Raw genomic sequence first — 18,966 nt, forward strand, 5'->3', positions numbered from 1 at the left:
AGCTATGATGATGCCACTGCCCTCTAGCCTGGCTACAAGAGTGAGACTCTGTCTCAAACAAAAAATTAAAATTATCAGTAATAGGTAGGATTTCTTTTATTGCTAGAGGTTTTCACATTCTAAAAAGTTACTATGATTAACGGCACTTTAATCTGCCATATATAGTTCTTAGAAATTGACTTTTCTGGGCTGTTTGGTCTTTCCTCTGCCTTCAGGAAATCTGTCCTTTGCTGGTTATAGCAGCTAGGATTTATCCCCCTCTAAGGTCTTTTCCTTGGGAAGGTAGTAATACTATTTTATTGTTTGACCACTGCCTTGGTACTTCTCTCTTGTGTTTAAGGCCATTTTCATTTCTTTTTAGGTTTTTTGTTAGATGGGGTCTCATGCTGTGCCCTGGGTAGAGGGCCATGGTGTCCTAGCTCACAGCAACCTCGAACTCTTGGGTTCAAGTGATCCCCTTGCCTCAGCCTACATAGTAGCTGGGGCTACAGGTACCCATCACAATGTTCAGCTACTTTTTCTATTTTTAGTAGAGATGGAATCGTGCCTTTGCTCAGGCTGGTCTTGAATTCTTCACCTCAGGCAATTCTTGACTCCGCCTTGGAGTCCCAGAGTGTTAGGATTACTGATCTTTTCAGTAATCGCCTGGCCCATCATTTTTGTTTGTTCAGTTTTAATAAGGACAGAGATTGGGGAAAAGGTATTTTTAGGCTTGTTTCAGATGTGTCTGACTCTCTCTCAGGAAACGCTGGGAAGGCCTTGTGCATATCTCTGAGCTCAGGCGGGAAGGCCGTGTGGCCAATGTGGCTGATGTGGTGAGCAAAGGACAGAGAGTCAAAGTCAAAGTTCTGTCCTTCACTGGAACCAAGACCAGCCTGAGCATGAAGGTAGGTGACATGTTCAGCCTATTTCCATATCTGATGGCTGAGGGAACATAGAGGGCAGCAAGTGAGTTAGCTTCCTTGCTTTTGTGGCTTAGGATGTGGATCAAGAGACTGGAGAAGATTTAAACCCAAATCGACGACGAAATCTTGTTGGGGAGACCAATGAGGAGACCTCGATGCGGAATCCAGACAGACCCACTCACCTCTCCCTTGTCAGTGCCCCTGAAGTAGAGGATGACTCACTGGAACGCAAGCGCCTCACCCGCATCTCTGATCCAGAGAAGTGGGAGATCAAACAGGTTGGGGCCATTAGTCTTCATGGTTACATGGTCATTCAGCATGTAGCATGGTGGTTAGGAGTGTGGGCCCTGCAGCACAATGGGCTGGGGTGACTTCTGGCCACTTAGCCAAGTTATTCTACCTCTTTGTACCCCAGTGTCCTCCTCTGTAAAACAGGGCCTGTGGTGGTGGTATGGGGATTGAATGAGATGATAGAGATGAAAATCTTAGGTTAGTGCAATTGTGAAGGATTACATATTTATATAATAAGAATGTACCTAAGAGCTATGGAAACAAGGGAAGGAGAAGGTACTTCTTTCTGGGAATGACAGCTTTAAGCCTGTGCTTTTCAGCACCATGTTTTAGAACTCTTCAGGGATGGGAGTTTTGTACCCAGGAGTTCCACAAAAACCACATTGCCAAACAAGTCAAATTTACAGCAGAGTTCTTTTATTGAAGAGCCAGCTGGTGGGGTGGTGCCTGTGGCTCAGTGGGTAGGGTGCTGGCCCCATATGCCAAGTGTGGCGGGTTTGAACCCAGCCCTGGCCAAACTGCAACAAAAAAAAAAAAAAAAAAAAAAAAGAGGGCGGCGCCTGTGGCTCAGTGAGTAGGGCGCCGGCCCCATATGCCGAGGGTGGCGGGTTCAAACCCAGCCCCGGCCAAACTGCAACCAAAAAATAGCCGGGCGTTGTGGCGGGCGCCTGTAGTCCCAGCTGCTCGGGAGGCTGAGGCAAGAGAATCGCGTAAGCCCAGGAGTTGGAGGTTGCTGTGAGCCGTGTGACGCCACGGCACTCTACCCAAGGGCGGTACAGTGAGACTCTGTCTCTACAAAAAAAAAAAAAAAAAAGAAGAGCCAGCTGGCAACTGCCTCAGTGTCCCAACATGGGGTTTCTGAGTGCAGCCCCAAGTGTTTAAGGAGTCAGATTTTTAAGATTTGGTCTGCGTCCTGGTTGGCACACAGGCTGTCCAGGTGCATTTGGGAGGAAGGAGGGGTAGCAAGTAAGCATTGTACAGAAGCAGAATTTTGCGGTTAGTTAGCTATACATCATATATCTTTGTTTTAATATTTTCCCATACATTTTAGTTCCAGTATTTTTTCTCCATACATCTTTGTCTCAGTATTCTCTCCACCCGCCAATGTTTAAAGGTCAGTCTGGGGATAGTCCAGACCAGGAGTTAGTCAAGCAAGAAGTTAGTGAGTACTTACACATCTGTCTTGAGAGTGAACCAGACTTACTCCATTTTGTTGAGGGTTTGCAGCCCAGGCATTTGTCAGGAGTTAAACTGGTATTTTTCTACTTTAGCCTAGACCTAATAGGAGTATGACATTTGAGGTCCTGATGCCCTAAGTCAGAGAAGGAAAAAATCTCTGGTTTTGTTTGTAAAGCCTCTGAAATTAATTAATTCCTAAAAAAGAAGAGTTTTGATGCTAGTGGATTATAAATACTGCCTTCTGTTTTTTTTTTTTTTTTTTTTTTTTATTGTTGGGGATTCATTGAGGGTACAATAAGCCAGTTACACTGATTGCAATTGTTAGGTAAAGTCCCTCTTGCAATCATGTCTTGCCCCCATAAAGTGTGACACACACTAAGGCCCCACCCTCCTCCCTCCATCCCTCTTTCTGCTTCCCCCCCATAACCTTAATTGTCATTAATTGTCCTCATCATAGGATTCATGCTTCTCCATTTTTGTGATGCTTTACTAAGAATAATGTCTTCCACGTCCATCCAGGTTAATACGAAAGATGTAAAGTCTCCATTTTTTTTAATGGCTGAATAGTATTCCATGGTATACATATACCACAGCTTGTTAATCCATTCCTGGGTTGGTGGGCATTTAGGCTGTTTCCACATTTTGGCAATGGTAAATTGAGCTGCAATAAACAGTCTAGTACAAGTGTCCTTATGATAAAAGGATTTTTTTCCTTCTGGGTAGATGCCCCAGTAATGGGATTGCAGGATGGAATGGGAGGTCTAGGTTGAGTGCTTTGAGGTTTCTCCATACTTCCTTCCAGAAAGGTTGTACTAGTTTGCAGTCCCACCAGCAGTGTAAAAGTGTTCCCTTCTCTCCACATCCACGCCAGCATCTGCAGTTTTGAGATTTTGTGATGTGGGCCATTCTCACTGGGGTTAGATGATATCTCAGGGTTGTTTTGATTTGCATTTCTCTAATATATAGAGATGATGAACATTTTTCATGTGTTTGTTAGCCATTCGTCTGTCGTCTTTAGAGAAAGTTCTATTCATGTCTCTTGCCCATTGATATAAGGGATTGTTGGCTTTTTTCATGTGGATTAATTTGAGTTCTGTATAGATCCTGGTTATCAAGCTTTTGTCTGACTGAAAATATGCAAATATCCTTTCCCATTGTGTAGGTTGTCTCTTTGCTTTGGTTATTGTCTCCTTAGCTGTACAGAAGCTTTTCAGTTTAATGAAGTCCCATTTGTTTATTTTTGTTGTTGTTGCAATTGCAATGGCAGTCTTCTTCATGAAGTCTTCCCCCAGGCCAATATCTTCCAGTGTTTTTCCTATGCTTTCTTGGAGGATTTTTATTGTTTCATGCCTTAAGTTTAAGTCCTTTATCCATCTTGAATCAATTTTTGTGAGTGGGGAAAGGTGTGGGTCCAGTTTCAGTCTTTTACATGTAGACATCCAGTTCTCCCAACACCATTTATTGAATAGGGAGTCTTTCCCCCAAGGTAAGTTCTTGTTTGGTTTATCAAAGATTAGGTGGTTGTAAGATGTTAGTTTCATTTCTTGGTGTTCAATTCGATTCCAAGTGTCTATGTCTCTGTTTTTGTGCCAGTACCATGCTGTCTTGAGCACTATGGCTTTGTAGTACAGACTAAAATCTGGTATGCTGATGCCCCCAGCTTTATTTTTGTTACTAAGAACTGCCTTAGCTATACGGGTTTTTTTCCGGTTCCATACAAAACGCAGAATCATTTTTTCCAAATCTTGAAAGTACGATGTAGGTACTTTGATAGGAATGCCTTCTGTTTTTTGGCTAGATGATTGCTGCCAATGTCCTTTCCAAAGAAGAATTTCCAGACTTTGATGAAGAGACTGGCATTCTCCCCAAGGTGGATGATGAAGAAGGTAAGTAGCCACTTGGATTGAGCAGGATAATGGATCAGAAGAATAACTGGCCAGTTGAGCCAGTGGACTGGGTACTCTGTAGTTTAATTCAGTGGTTCTTTTTTCTTTTTTTTTTTTTTTTTTTTTTTTTGTAGAGACAGAGTCTCACTGTACCACCCTCGGGTAGAGTGCCGTGGCTTCACATGGCTCACAGCAACCTCTAACTCTTGGGCTTACCCGATTCTCTTGCCTCAGCCTCCCGAGTAGCTGGGACTACAGGCGCCCGCCACAACGCCCGGCTATTTTTTTGTTGCAGTTTGGCCGGGGCTGGGTTTGAACCCTCCACCCTCGGCATATGGGGCCAGTGCCCTACTCACTGAGCCATAGGCGCTGCCCCGGTTCTTTTTTCTTTTTGAGACAGAGTCTCACTCTGTCATCCTGAGTAGAGTGCTGTGGTGTCACAGCTTACAGTAACCTCAGAATCTTGGGCCTCAGCCTCCCAAGTAGCTGGGACCACAGGCGCCCGCCACAACGCACAGCTATTTTTTTGTTGTAGTTGTTATTATTGTTTGGCAGGCCTGAGCCGGGTTCAAACCCGCCAGCCCCAGTGTATGTGGCTGGCACCCTAGCTGCTGAGCTGTAAGCACCTAGCCAATCCAGTGGTTCTTAATCATTTATTCTCTGGTTCTTAGGAGTCATCTCTAAGACTAAGTCATCTCACTCACCCTGGGTAGAGTGCTGTGATGTCATCATAGCTCACAGCAACTTCAAACTCTTGGGCTCAAGTAATCCTCTTGCCTCAGCCACCCAGGTAGCTGGGACTACAGGCATCAGTCACAAGCCCAGCTAGTTTTTCTATTTTTAGTAGAGACAGGGTCTCACTCTTGCTCAGGTTGGTTTGGAACTTGTAAGCTCTAGCATCCTCCACCCTCGGCCTCCCAGAGTACTAAGATTACAGGTATGAGCTACCACAGCTAGCTGTACTAGGAGTTATCTCTTGAAGAATAGGGTCTTTCCATGATGGAAGAAAGAAGTTTGTTTTTCTGATAAGCATTTATATGTTATAGTTGTCGCTTATAATAAATTTTCTTTTCTTTTCATTTTTTTTTTTTTTTGAGACAGAATCTCACTTTGTCACCCCGGGTAGAGTGCTGTGGCATCATAGTTCCCAGCAACCTCAAACTCTTGGGCTTGAGCAATCCTCTTGTCTCAGCCTCCTGAGTAGCCAGAACTATAGGTGCCCACCAAAAAGCCTCTATTTTTAGTAGAGATGGGGGTTTCGCTTTTGCTCAGGCTGGTCTTGAACTCCTAAGCTCAGGTGATTCACCTGCCTTAGCCTCCCAGAGTGCTAGGATTACAGGCGTGAGCTACCATGGCTGCCTTGTAATTATTATTATTATTTTTTTTTTTTTTTTTTTGGCTGGGGCTAGGTTTGAACCTGCCACCTCCGGCATATGGGACCAACGCCCTACTCCTTGAGCCACAGGCGCCACCCATTTTTTTTTTTTTTTTGTGATTTTTTGGCCGGGGCTGGGTTTGAACCCGCCACCTCCGGCATTATTTATTTATTATTTTTGAGACAGAGTCTCACTATGTCACCCTCAGTTGAGTATAGTGGTGTCATAGCTCATAGCAACCTCAAACTCTTTGGGCTTTAAGTGATTCTCTTGCCTCAGCCTCCAAGTAGCTGGGACTAGAGGCACCCGCCACAACGCCTGGCTATTTTTTGTTTCAGTTGTCATTGTTTAGCAGGCCTGGGCTGGGTTTGAACCTACCAGCCTTGGTGTATGTGGCTGGCGCCGTAACCACTGTGCTACGGGTGCCGAGCCAGCCTTATAATAAATTTTTAAGATATAAGGCCAGACATGGTATCTCATGCCCATAATACAAGCACTTTGGGAGGCTGAGATGGAAGGACTGCTTGAGGCTAGGAGTTCAAGACCAACTTGGACAACATAGCTGAACCCCTTCTCTATACATTAAAAAATTAGCCAAGAATAGTAAATATATGCCTGTAGTCTCAGCTATCCAGCTACTCAAGAGGCTGAGACAGGAGGATTGCGTGATTCCAGGAGACGGAGGCTGTAGTGAGCTATGATTGGACTCCAGCCTGGGTGTCAGAGCAAGACTTTGTCTCTTAAAAAAAAAAAATCTTTTTTCAGGATATAAAAAACTTATCATTGTATTTTTGGGAATAAATTGTAAATTCCTATAGTTTGGTAATAATTGTTCTGAAAACTTTGGATTCATCTAGTTACCTTTGAGTTGTCCTGCAAACCACTTTTTTTGTTGTAGTTGTTATCGTTGTTTTTAGCAGGTCTGGGCCAGGTTGGAACCTGCCAGCCCCGGTGCATGTGGCCGGTGCCCTAACCACTGAACTATGGGCACTGAGCCCTGGCTATTTTTAGAGATGGGGTCTCACTCTTACTCAGGCTGGTCTCAACTCATGAGCTCAAGCAATCCACTCACTTTGGCCTCCCAGAGTGCTAGGATTACAGGCATGAGCCACTGCGCCTGGCCTGCCCAACTAATTTTTTTATTCAATTAATTAATTAATTTTTTGTTTGTTTTTTACAGACTCAAGATTTCAAATTCATGGTGCTTCATTTTCTTTTTTTTTTGAGACAGAGTCTCATTATGTCACCCTTGGTAGAGTGCTGTGGTTTCACAGCTCACAGCAACCTTGAACTCTTGGGCTTATGTGATCCTCTTGCCTTAGCCTCCCAAGTAGCTGGGACTACAAGTGCCTGCTACAACGCTCAGCTATGTTTTTTTTTTTTTTTGGTTGTTCCCTGGCTGGGTCCGAACTCGCCAGCCTTGTGGCCAGCGCCGTAACTACTTTGCTACGGGTGCTGAGCCCTAACTAATTTTTTGAAAAAACTTTGCTAGTCTTTTATGGGTTCAGAATTATTCCACAGTAAAATTGGATGGCAAATGCCTTAGTACCATTTAGAGTATCAGAACAGCATTTTTCCACATGTTCAACTTCTTTTGAAAGTAACTCCTGTCAGTTCTTGGGCTGGAGCACAAATGCTAGTCTAGAAATGGCTGGGGCGGGAGTGGGAGGTGGTGGCACAGTCACTTGGGTTAGAATTTTACTTGCATTGCTTTCCTTTTGACCGTGGAAGCTATTTTTGATAAAGATTGCTGGTGCCCATGGAAATTGTTTAGTGAAAATGGCTATTTCACCTGTGGCTCAGTGAGTAGGGAGCCAGCCCCATATACCGAGGGTGGTAGGTTCAAACCCGGTCCTGGCCAAACCGCAACAAAAAAAAAAAAAGAAAATGGCTATTTCTTTTCTTTGTTTATGTGTAATTCTTCTTTGTGGGGAACTGTTAGATGAGGACCTGGAGATCGAACTGGTTGAGGAAGAGCCTCCATTCCTGAGAGGGCACACCAAGCAAAGCATGGACATGAGCCCCATTAAAATTGTTAAGGTAAGAAGTGCTGGGACTTTAACCTGGAAATGTCAAGTGGACTTTTTCCCCTAAAATGATAGGTCCAGTTATTAGGTCTTTGTAAGCAGAACTCAGGCTACAGAAAGTAATATTGTCTTTTAACCAGGGTCTAGAATTTTTTTTTTTTTTTTTTTTTGCGACAGTTTTACTTTGCTACCCTGGGTAAAGTGCTGTGTGGTGTCACAGTTCAGAGCAACCTCAAACTCTTGGGCTCAAGCAATTCTCTTGCCTCAGCCTTCCAAGTAGCTAAAAAAAATGCCCGCTATTTTTTTTAGAGACAAGGTCTTGCTGTTGCTGAGGCTGGTCTTGAGCTCCTAAGCTTAGGCAATCCTCCTGCCTTGGCCTCTCAAGAGTGCTAGGATTATAGGTGTGAGCCACTGCACCTGGCTGAGGGTCTAGAATATTTTTATTGGCTTTGTTTGTTTGTTGCTTTTGGTTTTTTAATTCTTTTGTGCTCATTTATTTATTTTTTATTTATTTTTATTTTTGAGACGGAATCTCAAGCTGTCGCTCTAGGTAGAGTGCCGTAGCTTCACAGCTTACAGCAGCCTCAAACTCTTGGGCTTAAGCAATCTTCTTGCCTCAGCCTCCCAAGTAGCTGGGACTACAGGCGCCCACCACAACACCCAGTTATTTTTTATTTTTGGTTATAGTTATCGTTGTTTGGCCGGCCCAAGCTGGATTCGATCGAATCTGCCAGCTCCAGTGTATGTGGCTGGTGCCTTAGCCACTTGAGCTACAGGCACTGAGCGTTTTGTGCTCATTTAGTGTGTTTTGGGAGGAAGCAGAGATAAATAAAAGTGCTTCATATACCTACCATCATTGCCTGTGCCCTGGTTCCTTAGGGCTTGAATCATTGTCTTATAGAATTCAAAGGCAATTTTGAAGGTTTTACTTGCACAGTTGGGGCTGGCTCCTTTAGAAGGCAGGTAGTACTGGGTGTTGTGGAGGGTAGAGCAGACTTTCTGGTTTCTAAACCAGAAACCATGAGATACTTATACCATTTTAGGTATAGAAGGATTATCTTTAGGTCTTCCAGTCCAGCTACCCATATAATACTTATAATCTACCCACGTAATTCTTTTTTTAAAAAAATTTCATGTTAATGTGAGGGTACAAATTAGGTTACAATGTTTGCACCCATGTAATTCTTCTGCAGTGTTCTTCCCATGTGGTCGCTTCATAGCTGCATGACGTTGTTAATGACAGGGAATTCCCTAACACTTGAGAAGAGACATTGCGTCCATCTTTATTTATTTATGTATCTGTTAGATTCTGTTATTTTTATTTTATTTCAAAACATTAAAGGGTTTTAAGTGTTTTTATTTCATGGATGAATCAAATAATGACATTATAAGTCAGGGCTTATAGCGCGCCAGTCACCAGAATAGTGTACATTGTACCCAATAGATATGTTTTTCTTCCATCTTTATATTTTATTTATGTATTTATTTTGAGACAGAGTCTCATTCTGTTGTCTGAGGCTACAGTGCCATTGCTTCAGCCTAGCTCACAGTAACTCCTGAGCAAGCTATCCTGCCTCAGCCTCCCAAGTAGCTGTGACTATAGGTGCCTGCCATAATGCCCAGCTAATTTTTTCTGTTTTTAGTAGAGACAAAGTCTTATTCTTGGTTAGGCTGGTTTTGAACTCCTGAGTTCAAAGGATCCTCCTGCCTTGGCCTCCCAGAGTGCTGGGATTATAGGCATGAGCCTCTGTGCCTAGCCCCTTCCATCTTTAAAGCTGGAGCTGAAATCTGTTTCACTGAAGTATTTACATTGGCTTTATTTTTTGAGATAGAGTTTCACTATGTTGCTCTTGGTAAAGTGCTGTAGTATCACAGCTTTCAGCAACCTCAAACTCTTGGGCTTAAGCTGGGACCACCTGTGCCCGCTACAATGCCTGGCTATTTTTTGGTTGCAGTTGTCATTGTTGATTTTAGCTGGCCTGGGCTTAGTTCAAACCCACCAGTCTCAGTGTACGTGGCTGGCACTCTACCTGCTGAGCTACGGGCACCACTGGTCTTAATTTTAATTCTTAGGATCATATAGAAGAATTCTTGTTTTTTTTTTGAGACAGAGTCTCACTTTGTCAACCTCGGTAGAATGCCGTGACATCACAGCTCACAGCAACCTTAAACTCTTGGACTTAAGTGATTCTCTTGCTTCAGCCTCCCAAGTAGCTGGGACTACAGGCGCCTGCCGCAGCGCCCAGCTATTTTTTGGTTGTAGTTGTCACTGTTGTTTGGCAGGCCCAGGCTGGAGTTGAACCCGCCAGCTCTGGTGTATGTGGCTGGCGCCCTAGCCGCCGAGTTATAGGTGCCTTTTCTTATGTCCCTCATGCAATTAAAGGTGGCATAATTTCTGCCTTTCTTGGGGTTCTCATCTTCAAACTAAGCATCCCAATTCTTTCAGTAATTTATCATTATCGAACGGTGCCTGTGGTTCAGTGAGTAGGGTGCCAGCCCCATATACTGAGGGTAGCGGGTTCAAACCGAGCCCTGGCCAAACTGCACAAAAAATAGACTGAGGCAAGAGAATTGCCTAAGCCCAAGCGCTGGAGGTTGCTGTGAGCTGTGATGCCATGGCACTCTACCGAGGGTGACAAAGTGACACTCTGTCTCTAAAAAAAGAAAGAATAATAATTTATCATTATCCTCATTTATTTTATTTGTATATGCTATAGTTTATCCATGTCTTTCATATAATCTGGTACATTGATAGGAACTTCATTCTAGGCACTGTCTCATATTTTAGATTACTGTGGCATAACATATATATGTGTATATATATAAAATTTCCTGAATATTTAATGCATGTTGCTTTTTCCTCTGTTGCACTAGAACCCAGATGGCTCCCTCTCCCAAGCAGCGATGATGCAGAGTGCCTTGGCCAAAGAAAGACGGGAGCTCAAGCAGGCACAGCGGGAAGCTGAGATGGATTCTATTCCCATGGGACTCAACAAACACTGGGTCGATCCTCTACCTGATGGTAAGATCTTTGGAAGCGGGTGTGAACCTTTTTAAAAAAATTGAGCCTTCTAGTACACAGGAGGGGCTCCACCAATACACACTGAAAATTTAAGCTTGGTTTTTCACTTTAGTTAGAACATATTTTTTTTTAAACATGTTTAAAACCAAAAATGTTTTAATAACCTTGGTCCCATGGTCAAATCATTAGACTGGCTGAGTTTCTCTTCTGAACCACTTAGAAGATTTTATTCTAAGGCACAATGGCTCATGCTTGTAGTCCCAGCTAATTGAGGGGCTGAGGTGGGAGGACCCCTAGAGTTTAGGAGTTCAAGGCTTTAGTGAGCTATGATTGTGCCAGTGCACTCCAGCCTGGGTGACAGAGTGAGACACTCCATCTTTTAAAAGAAAAATATTGTTTTGGGCGGCGCCTGTGGCTCAGTCAGTAAGGCGCCGGCCCCATATACCGAGGGTGGCGGGTTCAAACCCGGCCCCGGCTGAACTGCAACCAAAAAATAGCTGGGCGTTGTGGCGGGCGCCTGTAGTCCCAGCTACTCGGGAGGCTGAGGCAAGAGAATCGCTTCAGCCCAGGAGTTGGAGGTTGCTGTGAGCTGTGTGATGCCATGGCACTCTACCCAGGGCGATAAAGTGAGACTCTGTCTCTACAAAAAAAAAAAAAAGAAAAATATTGTTTTTTTAAGTCTAAAGATGATATGTCTTTGAAATTCTCCTTTTCATATAATTCTTGGTGTATTAAATATTAACTACTAGATGTAGTCATAACAAATACTTTCTAATCTGTTTCACAACTGTAGATATAAATGTGAACAAAATAAAACAAACAAACAAAACCAAATGTGAACTAAATAGACATAATCTCTGCTCTTATAAAGCTTACAGGACATTAATCCTGTAAGGATTATGTAGAAGATGGACATTAATCAAATAATTACCAACCAATTAAATTATGGTCAATGCTCTGTGAAGAAGTACAGGTAGTGTAATTGTGATGGGTCACTTCCCTGGTGCAGTTGAGACCCAAAGGATAACTGAGACTCAAGTCTATGATGGGAGGATGGATGGGGGTGTTGGGGAGTGTGTTTCAGGCTCAGGAATAGTTTGTGTTGAGGCTGTGGTGTGGGGAAAATGGACCTAAAAGGAGGCTTATGTGGCTGGAATTCAGAGAGCCATGGGCAGAGTGATGGGAAATGAGGCAGAGTGATGGGAAATGAGGATCTGAAATGAGGCCAAGCCTCTGTAGACTGCATTTGGAATCTGGACTTGATTCTGAATGCACTGGGAAATGTTGAAAATTTCTAAGCTGGGGAATAGCATGATGAGAGTTGCATTTCCAAAAGATAATTCAGGGTGCCCTGCAGAATAAGTTGTATGGTGCAAGAGTGGACCTTTGAGTTGATTTAGGAGGTTTTTATTTAGTTTAGAGAGAGGGCGGTAGCACTAACATGGAGGTAGCAAAAAGAAGGGATACATTGGGCTGCGCCTGTGGCTCAAAGGAGTAGGGCACCAGCTCCATATACCAGAGGTGGTGGGTTCAAACCCGGCCCAGGCCAAAAACTGCAAAAAAAAAAAAAAAGAAGGGATATATTGAGAAATATGGTTTGTTGACTGTAGTGGGCAGGGGAGTGGGAGCTGTCAAAGATGACTTCTTGCTTTCTGGTGTGAGCACCAGGGTGAGTAATGGGAATACTGAAGGAGAAATGTATTTGTGGGGAAAGATTGCAAATTTAGTTCCGGACTCGTACCTTGGGTAATTGGAGAACATCTTACTTGAGGTGTCAAGTATGTAGTTGAGTATAAGGGCTCAGAAGAGAAGTCTGGGCTGGAGACAGAGTTTTAGGAATTATGATAGTTTGGATATCAGTTTGGCTGTATGTAACAAAGGCTCAGAATATTAGATTAACAGGAGAAGGTTGGAAATATTCGTTGATTGCTTAAAAATATAAATCTCCATTTATTCAGAATTAGCCCCATTCCCTTCCCTCCTTTCTTTTTTCTTGAGACAGAGTCTCACTCTATTGCTTCAAGCTAGAGTATGTTGGTGTCAGCCTAGCTCATTGCAGCCTCAGACTCCTGGTTCAAGTGATCCTCTTGCCTCAGTCTCCTGAGTAGCTGGGACTGCAGGCACCTGCCATAATGCCCAGCTAATTTTTCTTTTTTTCACTCTTGCTCAGGCTGCTCTTGAACTCCTGAGCTCAAGCAGTCCTCACACCTTGGCCTCCCAGAGTGCTAGGATTATAGGTATGAGCCAGTGTGCCTGGCCCCCTTCCTTCCTTTTATTGTTTTTTTTTTTTCCATCTAAATTTTTTTTTTTTTTTTTTTTTTTTTTGCAGTTTTTGCCCGGGGCTGGGCTTGAACCTGCCACCTCTGGCATATGGGGCCAGTGTCCTATCCCTTTGAGCCATAGGCACCGTCCTTCCATCTAAATTTTCTATATCTCTTTTTTTTTTTTTTTTTTTTGGAGATAGAGTCTCACTTGGTTAGCCTTTTTTAGCTCATAGCAACCTCAAACTCCTGGGCTCAAATGATCCTCTTGCCTCAGTTTCCCAAGTAGCTGGGAATATAGGAACTGGCCACAACACCTGGCTGTTTTTTAGAGACGGGGTCTTGCTCTGGCTCAGGCTGGTCTTGAACCTGTAAGCTCAGGCAGTCCACCTACCTCAGCCTCCCAAGTGCTGGGATTATAGATGTGAACCACCGCAACCGGCCTGTATCTCATTTTTTTACAGAATATTTATTAAATTTTTTTTTAGAGACAGAGTCTCACTTTATGGCCCTTGGTAGAGTGCCATGGCATCACACAGCTCACAGCAACCTCCAACTCCTGGGCTTAAGCGATTCTCTTGCCTCAGCCTCCCGAGTAGCTGGGACTACAGGCGCCCACCACAACGCCTGGCTATTTTTTGGTTGCAGTTTGGCCGGGGCTGGGTTTGAACCCGCCACCCTCGGTATATGGGGCTGGCGCCCTACCAACTGAGCCACAGGCGCCGCCTATTTATTTATTTTTAATATGCCACAATTTTTATTGCAACATGGCCTTTTCTGTGAGGGTAGGGAGTTTGATTTCAAAACAATGTTCCATTTAAGGCTCTTTTATACAGAAACTGCCATCATGACTGATATTCAAAATATCTTTAGTGTTGTGGGATTCACATGGTAAACATAAAACTCCTACACTTATTCAGTAGTGTACATTCAACAGAAAACAAAAAGGCATTGATAAACAGCTATTTCTTTTAAGATTTGCAGGTAACAGGAATGAACACTGAGGTACTAAGATAAATTGATGACACAGTTAACAAAACTTAATTGGCATTCCTTTTGGGAGATTAAACTTGTTGCAAAAAAGTGCTTTTAATGCATAGTGTTATATTCGTGCTGCCATGTCACAAAAAATAGGCTTGCCAAGGCAGGTGTATGAACCCTTGAGCCTCACAGATTGCAATCAAGTGCAACTTTAAATAATACTGAAAAAAGAGGCGGCTCCTGTGGCTCAGTGAGTAGGGCGCCGGCCCCATATGCCGAGGGTGGCGGGTTCAGGCCCAGCCCCGGCCAAACTGCAACCAAAAAATAGCCGGGCGTTGTGGCGGGCGCCTGTAGTCCCAGCTGCTCGGGAGGCTGAGGCAAGAGAATCGCGTAAGCCCAAGAGTTAAGAGGTTGCTGTGAGCCGTGTGCTGCCACGGCACTCTGCCCGAGGGCGGTACAGTGAGACTCTGTCTCTACAAAAAAAAAAAAAATAATAATAATAATACTGAAAAAAGTTTACCAGAGGGCGGTACAGTGAGACTCTGTCTCTACAAAAAAAAAAAAAAAAATAATACTGAAAAAAGTTTACCATCTGACCAGTGGATAACACTTTCAAAGCATTCAATTAGCTTACCCTTAGCTGTATTGTAAGCCATTCACATTGACAAACACATTTATTGTAGTGCTTGCTACAAGGGAGGCATATAACCAGTTGTTTCGGCTAAAATATGACAGGAAGGCGTTCCTTAGGTTCTATACAAAAGTAACATTTTAAACAGTCTAATGGCAATCACTGATAGGCTGTTTAAATAAATAACTCCTTCATTCATTGTGTTGGAAAGGCCCAGTGGAAAGGGGACTAAAACACAAAAAATAAAACAAAAATACAAGACCTAATACTATTCCAAGACCGAGCAGGATATATGGAAGCTCCTTAAGATCCAGATGGCACTTGACTGTCATTTTATAATGGTTTTCCTTCAAGTGAAACTACTACATTGCCTCCCAATTTCCCCCCAAGTGTCAAATGGTCCTTAATATCATCCAAGCCATTTACTTGCCACTCATGTTTAATACCTGTAAATTTCTTTTTAATGGCATCTTTAGAGATAGCATAAATCATCTTGCTTTTTATTTTATTTTATTTTTTTTGTAGAGACAGAGTCTCACTTTATGGCCCTTGGTAGAGTGCCATGGCATCACACAGCTCACAGCAACCTCCAAGTCCTGGGCTTAAGCGATTCTCTTGCCTCAGCCTCCCGAGTAGCTGGGACTACAGGCGCCCGCCACAACGCCCGGCTATTGGTTGCAGTTCAGCCGGGGCTCGGTTTGAACCTGCCACCCTCGGTATATGGGGCCGGTGCCTTACTGACTGAGCCACAGGCGCCGCCCTCATCTTGCTTTTTGGTGCACTTTTAGGAGCCCAGAAAATAGATACTAGGTCTTTCTTAGACTCTTTTGTTTCGTATGTGGCATCGCACAAAGCGTATCGGCAATCATTCAGAGGTAGCAACTTCACAAAAGATGTATAGGGGTCCTCTATAGTATCACCAATGTCACCCACCAAGATCTGCTTTGCTTCCTCTACAATTATTTGTCTTTTGTCATCACTTAAACAGAAGAGAACTGCTTTCTTTCTTTTTTTGATCTCCTCTTGTGTAGAAGATTTACTTACTTTCATATCATTAAAAACTTTGGTGACTTCATCATTCACTGTAACTCCAGAAGCCAATTTTAGAGTGCGTGTGTTAAGTAAAATAAGGAAGCCAAGGGCAAATGTGGCACACGTAGGGCTGCACTCTGTGGACCCTCCCGCGCCCCTGGCGCCGGGCCCGACTCCTCCAGACCGCACCAGCGCGGGGGGCCCCTATTTATTTATTTATTTGTTGCCCCACAGTAGAGTGCAGTGATGTCATAGCTCACAGCAACCTCAAACTCTTAAGCTCAAGCGATTCTCTTGCCTCAGCCTCCCAAGTAGCTGGGACTACAGACACACGCTACAATGCCTTGTTTTTTTTTAGAGGCAGGGTTTTGCTGTAGCTCAGACTGATCTTGAACTGGTGAGCTCAGGCAGTCCACCCACCCTGGCCTCCCAGAAGAGGTGTGAACCATTGCACCCACCCACATTTTTCATTTTAGAAGTCATTTATTGTAAAGGGAATTCTTTTGTCTGATGACAAACAGCAGCCATAGTGATTACTCTGGACCTCCAGAAATTGAATATATCCTTCCCTTGTTTCAGTGAAAGGTTCCCCATGACCCTCCTTGGTCTCTGCCAAAGGTCACTTATTTGGTTACTTAAGTACTGTTTTGTAGCTGTCTTTTATCATCAAATTTGTAAAATATTTGCTATTCTAGGGAACCACTAACATTCTGTTTATTTTTTTGTTTCTCTCTCAAGCCACAATACCAGGGTTAACCTTGAAAATGTTAAGCTAAGTGAAAGAAGCCAGACATGTATGAAATATCCAAAATAGGTAAACCCCTAGAGATAGAAAGTAGGTTAGTGGTTGCCAGGGGAAGGGAAAAGAGAAGAATTGGGAGTGGTTGCTAATGCACATGAGATTTCTTTTGGGGATGATGAAAATGTTCTAAAATTACATAGTGGTGATGGTTGCACAACTTTGTGAATATACAATAAACCACTGAATTGTACATTTGTGGTTTAGGATGACATAGTATGCAAATTGCATTTCAATATAGCAGTTATTTTGAAAAAGAGAAAAAGAATCACAGAGTCAAACAATCAGAATCAGGTCTTCACTTCTCTCAACAACCTTTTTTTTGTTGTTTGTTTGTTTGTTTATACTGAGTCTCACTCTGTCGTCCTGGGTAGAGTGCCATGGCTTCATAGCTCACAGCAACCTCAAACTCTTGGGCTTAAGGGATCCTCTTGCCTCAGTCTCCTGAGTAGCTGGGAATACAGGCACCCTGCTACAATGCCCGGCTATTTTTTTAGAGACAGGGTCTCCCTGTTGCTCAGGCTGGTATCTAACTCCTGAGCTCAAGCAATCCACACACCTCCCAGAGTAACTAAACTTTTTCTATCAGGAAACATCACAAGTATATAGCACCACTTATTATGGTCTCTTTCCCTATTACGCCCCCTGCTGCTCCTTTTCCTTTTTTTTTTTTTTTTTTTTGAGACAGAGCCTCATGCTGTTGCCCTGGGTAGAGAGCTATGGCATCACAGCTCACAGCAACTTCCAACTCCTGGGCTCAAGCAACTCTCCTGTCTCCACCTCCCAAGTAGCTGGGACTACAGGCGCCCACCACAACGCCTGGCTATTTTTTGGTTGCAGCTGTCATTGTTGCTTGGCGAACCCCGGGCTGGATTTGAACCTGCCAGCTCAGGTGTATGTGGCTGGTGCCTTAGCTGCTTGAGCCACAGGCACCGAGCCAGCTGCCCCTTTTCTTAATTTGTTTCTCTGAGTCCACTTGATCAAGGATCAGACTGCATAATTGAAATACTGCATATATGGTGAACACCTGCCATTTTGGTTTTTTCCCTGGTCCATCATGAGTAGTTTGAGGACAATATTAAGTTGCCTGATTTTCTTTCTAGCGGAAGGCAGGCAGATTGCTGCCAATATGAGGGGTATTGGGATGATGCCTAATGACATTCCTGAGTGGAAGAAGCATGCCTTTGGGGGCAACAAAGCTTCTTATGGGAAGAAGACCCAGATGTCAATCATTGAGCAGAGGGAGAGCCTGCCCATCTACAAGCTGAAGGAGCAGCTTGTCCAGGTGAGAGAAGCCCTTTTAGGATGTACTGGGTGAGGCGGGGGCCGTGGGGGTAAGCATGTTTGTTTATTGTTTTAGAGACAGAGTCTCACTTTGTCGCCCTGGGCAGAGTGCCGTGGTGTCAGAGCTCACGGAAACCTCCAGTTCTTGGGCTTAGGCGATTGATTCCCTTGCTTCAGCCTCTTGAGTAGCTGGGACTACAGGCGCCCGCCGCAATGCCTGGCTATTTTTTTGTTGTTGTTGTTGTTGCAGTTTAGCCGGGGCTGAGTTCAAACCCGCAACCCTTGGTATATGGGGCCAGTGCCCTACTCACTGAGCCACAGGCGCCGCCCAGTATGCATGTTTTGTAAAAAAGGGAAACATACTCTGAAGAGGGACATTTAAAAATTGTAATTAGTGGGCTTGGTGCCTGTGGCTCAAGTGGCTAAGGCGCCAGCCACATACACCTGAGCTGGCGGGTTCAAATCCAGCCCGGGCCCACCAAACAACAATGACAGCTGCAACCAAAAAATAGCTGGGCGTTATGGCAGGCACGTATAGCCCCAGGCACTTATAGTGCCACTATTTGGGAGGCTGAGGCAAGAGAATCACTTGAGCCCAAGAGTTGGAGGTTTCTGTGAGCTGTGATGCCATGACACTCTACCCAGGGTGACAGCTTGAGGCTCTTTCTCAAAAAGAAAAAAAAAAGAAAAAGAGGAACAAAAATATATAATGTATAAAATAAAATTATAAAAAAAATTGTAATTAGTGGGACAGGTACGTACCTATTTGAAGTGGTTCTTCCAAAAAGATAAGAAAAAAAACAGAAAAATTTTCCAAAGACTTTAAAAATATATGTGTGTGGGGGCAGCACCTGTGGCTCAAAGGGGTAAGGCGCCGGCCCCATATGCTGGAGGTGGCAGGTTCAAACCCAGCCCTGGCCAAAAACTGCAAAATAAATAAATAAATAATCATTTAAAAATATGTATATATATGTGTGTGTGTGTGTATAGTATACATTAGTCTACACATTTTTCCCCCTGAGGAACCTAGAACATTCCAGGTGGAGAGTATTGTAGTTCATGAACTAACAGCTCTGATCAATAATAAAAAATAGGGCTACTCTACCAATGAACCCAGGTAGGCAAGTACATTGCTTCAGGTACTTGTTTCCTTATTCTGGAAACCTTCCTTGAAGTAACCAAGTTCTCTAGTTGCCAGTGAACCCTTTCAATAATAACATATGTATACAAGCCAGTATAAATATATATGTGCATGCACACCTATTTTATTTATTTTTTAATATTTTAATTTT

General features: G+C 43.6%; 2 protein-coding genes across 2 annotated transcripts in view; one reads left to right on the forward strand and one right to left on the reverse strand.

Annotated features, from left to right (window-relative positions):
* The window catches only part of DHX8 (DEAH-box helicase 8), a 45,645-nt gene that overhangs the window by 8,562 nt on the left and 18,117 nt on the right, over positions 1 to 18,966 (forward strand). Inside the window, exons 7-12 of the mRNA XM_053568350.1 lie at positions 743 to 887; positions 980 to 1,183; positions 4,174 to 4,261; positions 7,580 to 7,677; positions 10,539 to 10,686; positions 17,494 to 17,675. Coding sequence (XP_053424325.1) covers positions 743 to 887; positions 980 to 1,183; positions 4,174 to 4,261; positions 7,580 to 7,677; positions 10,539 to 10,686; positions 17,494 to 17,675 — 865 coding nt within the window. The remainder of the gene's footprint in view (positions 1 to 742; positions 888 to 979; positions 1,184 to 4,173; positions 4,262 to 7,579; positions 7,678 to 10,538; positions 10,687 to 17,493; positions 17,676 to 18,966) is intronic.
* LOC128569819 (cofilin-2-like) lies at positions 14,620 to 15,638 on the reverse strand. The gene is made up of 2 exons (XM_053568360.1): positions 15,335 to 15,638; positions 14,620 to 15,064 (listed from the first exon to the last, which is right to left on the reverse strand). Exons 1-2 carry the CDS (start codon positions 15,607 to 15,609, stop codon positions 14,893 to 14,895), a joined length of 447 nt encoding a protein of 148 aa, XP_053424335.1. The 5' UTR covers positions 15,610 to 15,638; the 3' UTR covers positions 14,620 to 14,892.

This window comes from Nycticebus coucang, chromosome 18 (assembly GCF_027406575.1).
Source record: "Nycticebus coucang isolate mNycCou1 chromosome 18, mNycCou1.pri, whole genome shotgun sequence".
NCBI classification, from domain to species: Eukaryota; Metazoa; Chordata; class Mammalia; order Primates; family Lorisidae; genus Nycticebus; species Nycticebus coucang.

Coding starts and splice junctions, on each gene's coding strand:
- LOC128569819 (XM_053568360.1), bottom strand. CDS start 15,609: ATGAAAGTAAGTAAATCTTCTACACAAGAGGAGATCAAAAAAAGAAAG. Junction 15,065..15,334: donor TGGGCTCCTAAAAGTGCACC/AAAAAGCAAGAT, acceptor AAAATAAAATAA/AATAAAAAGCAAGATGATTT.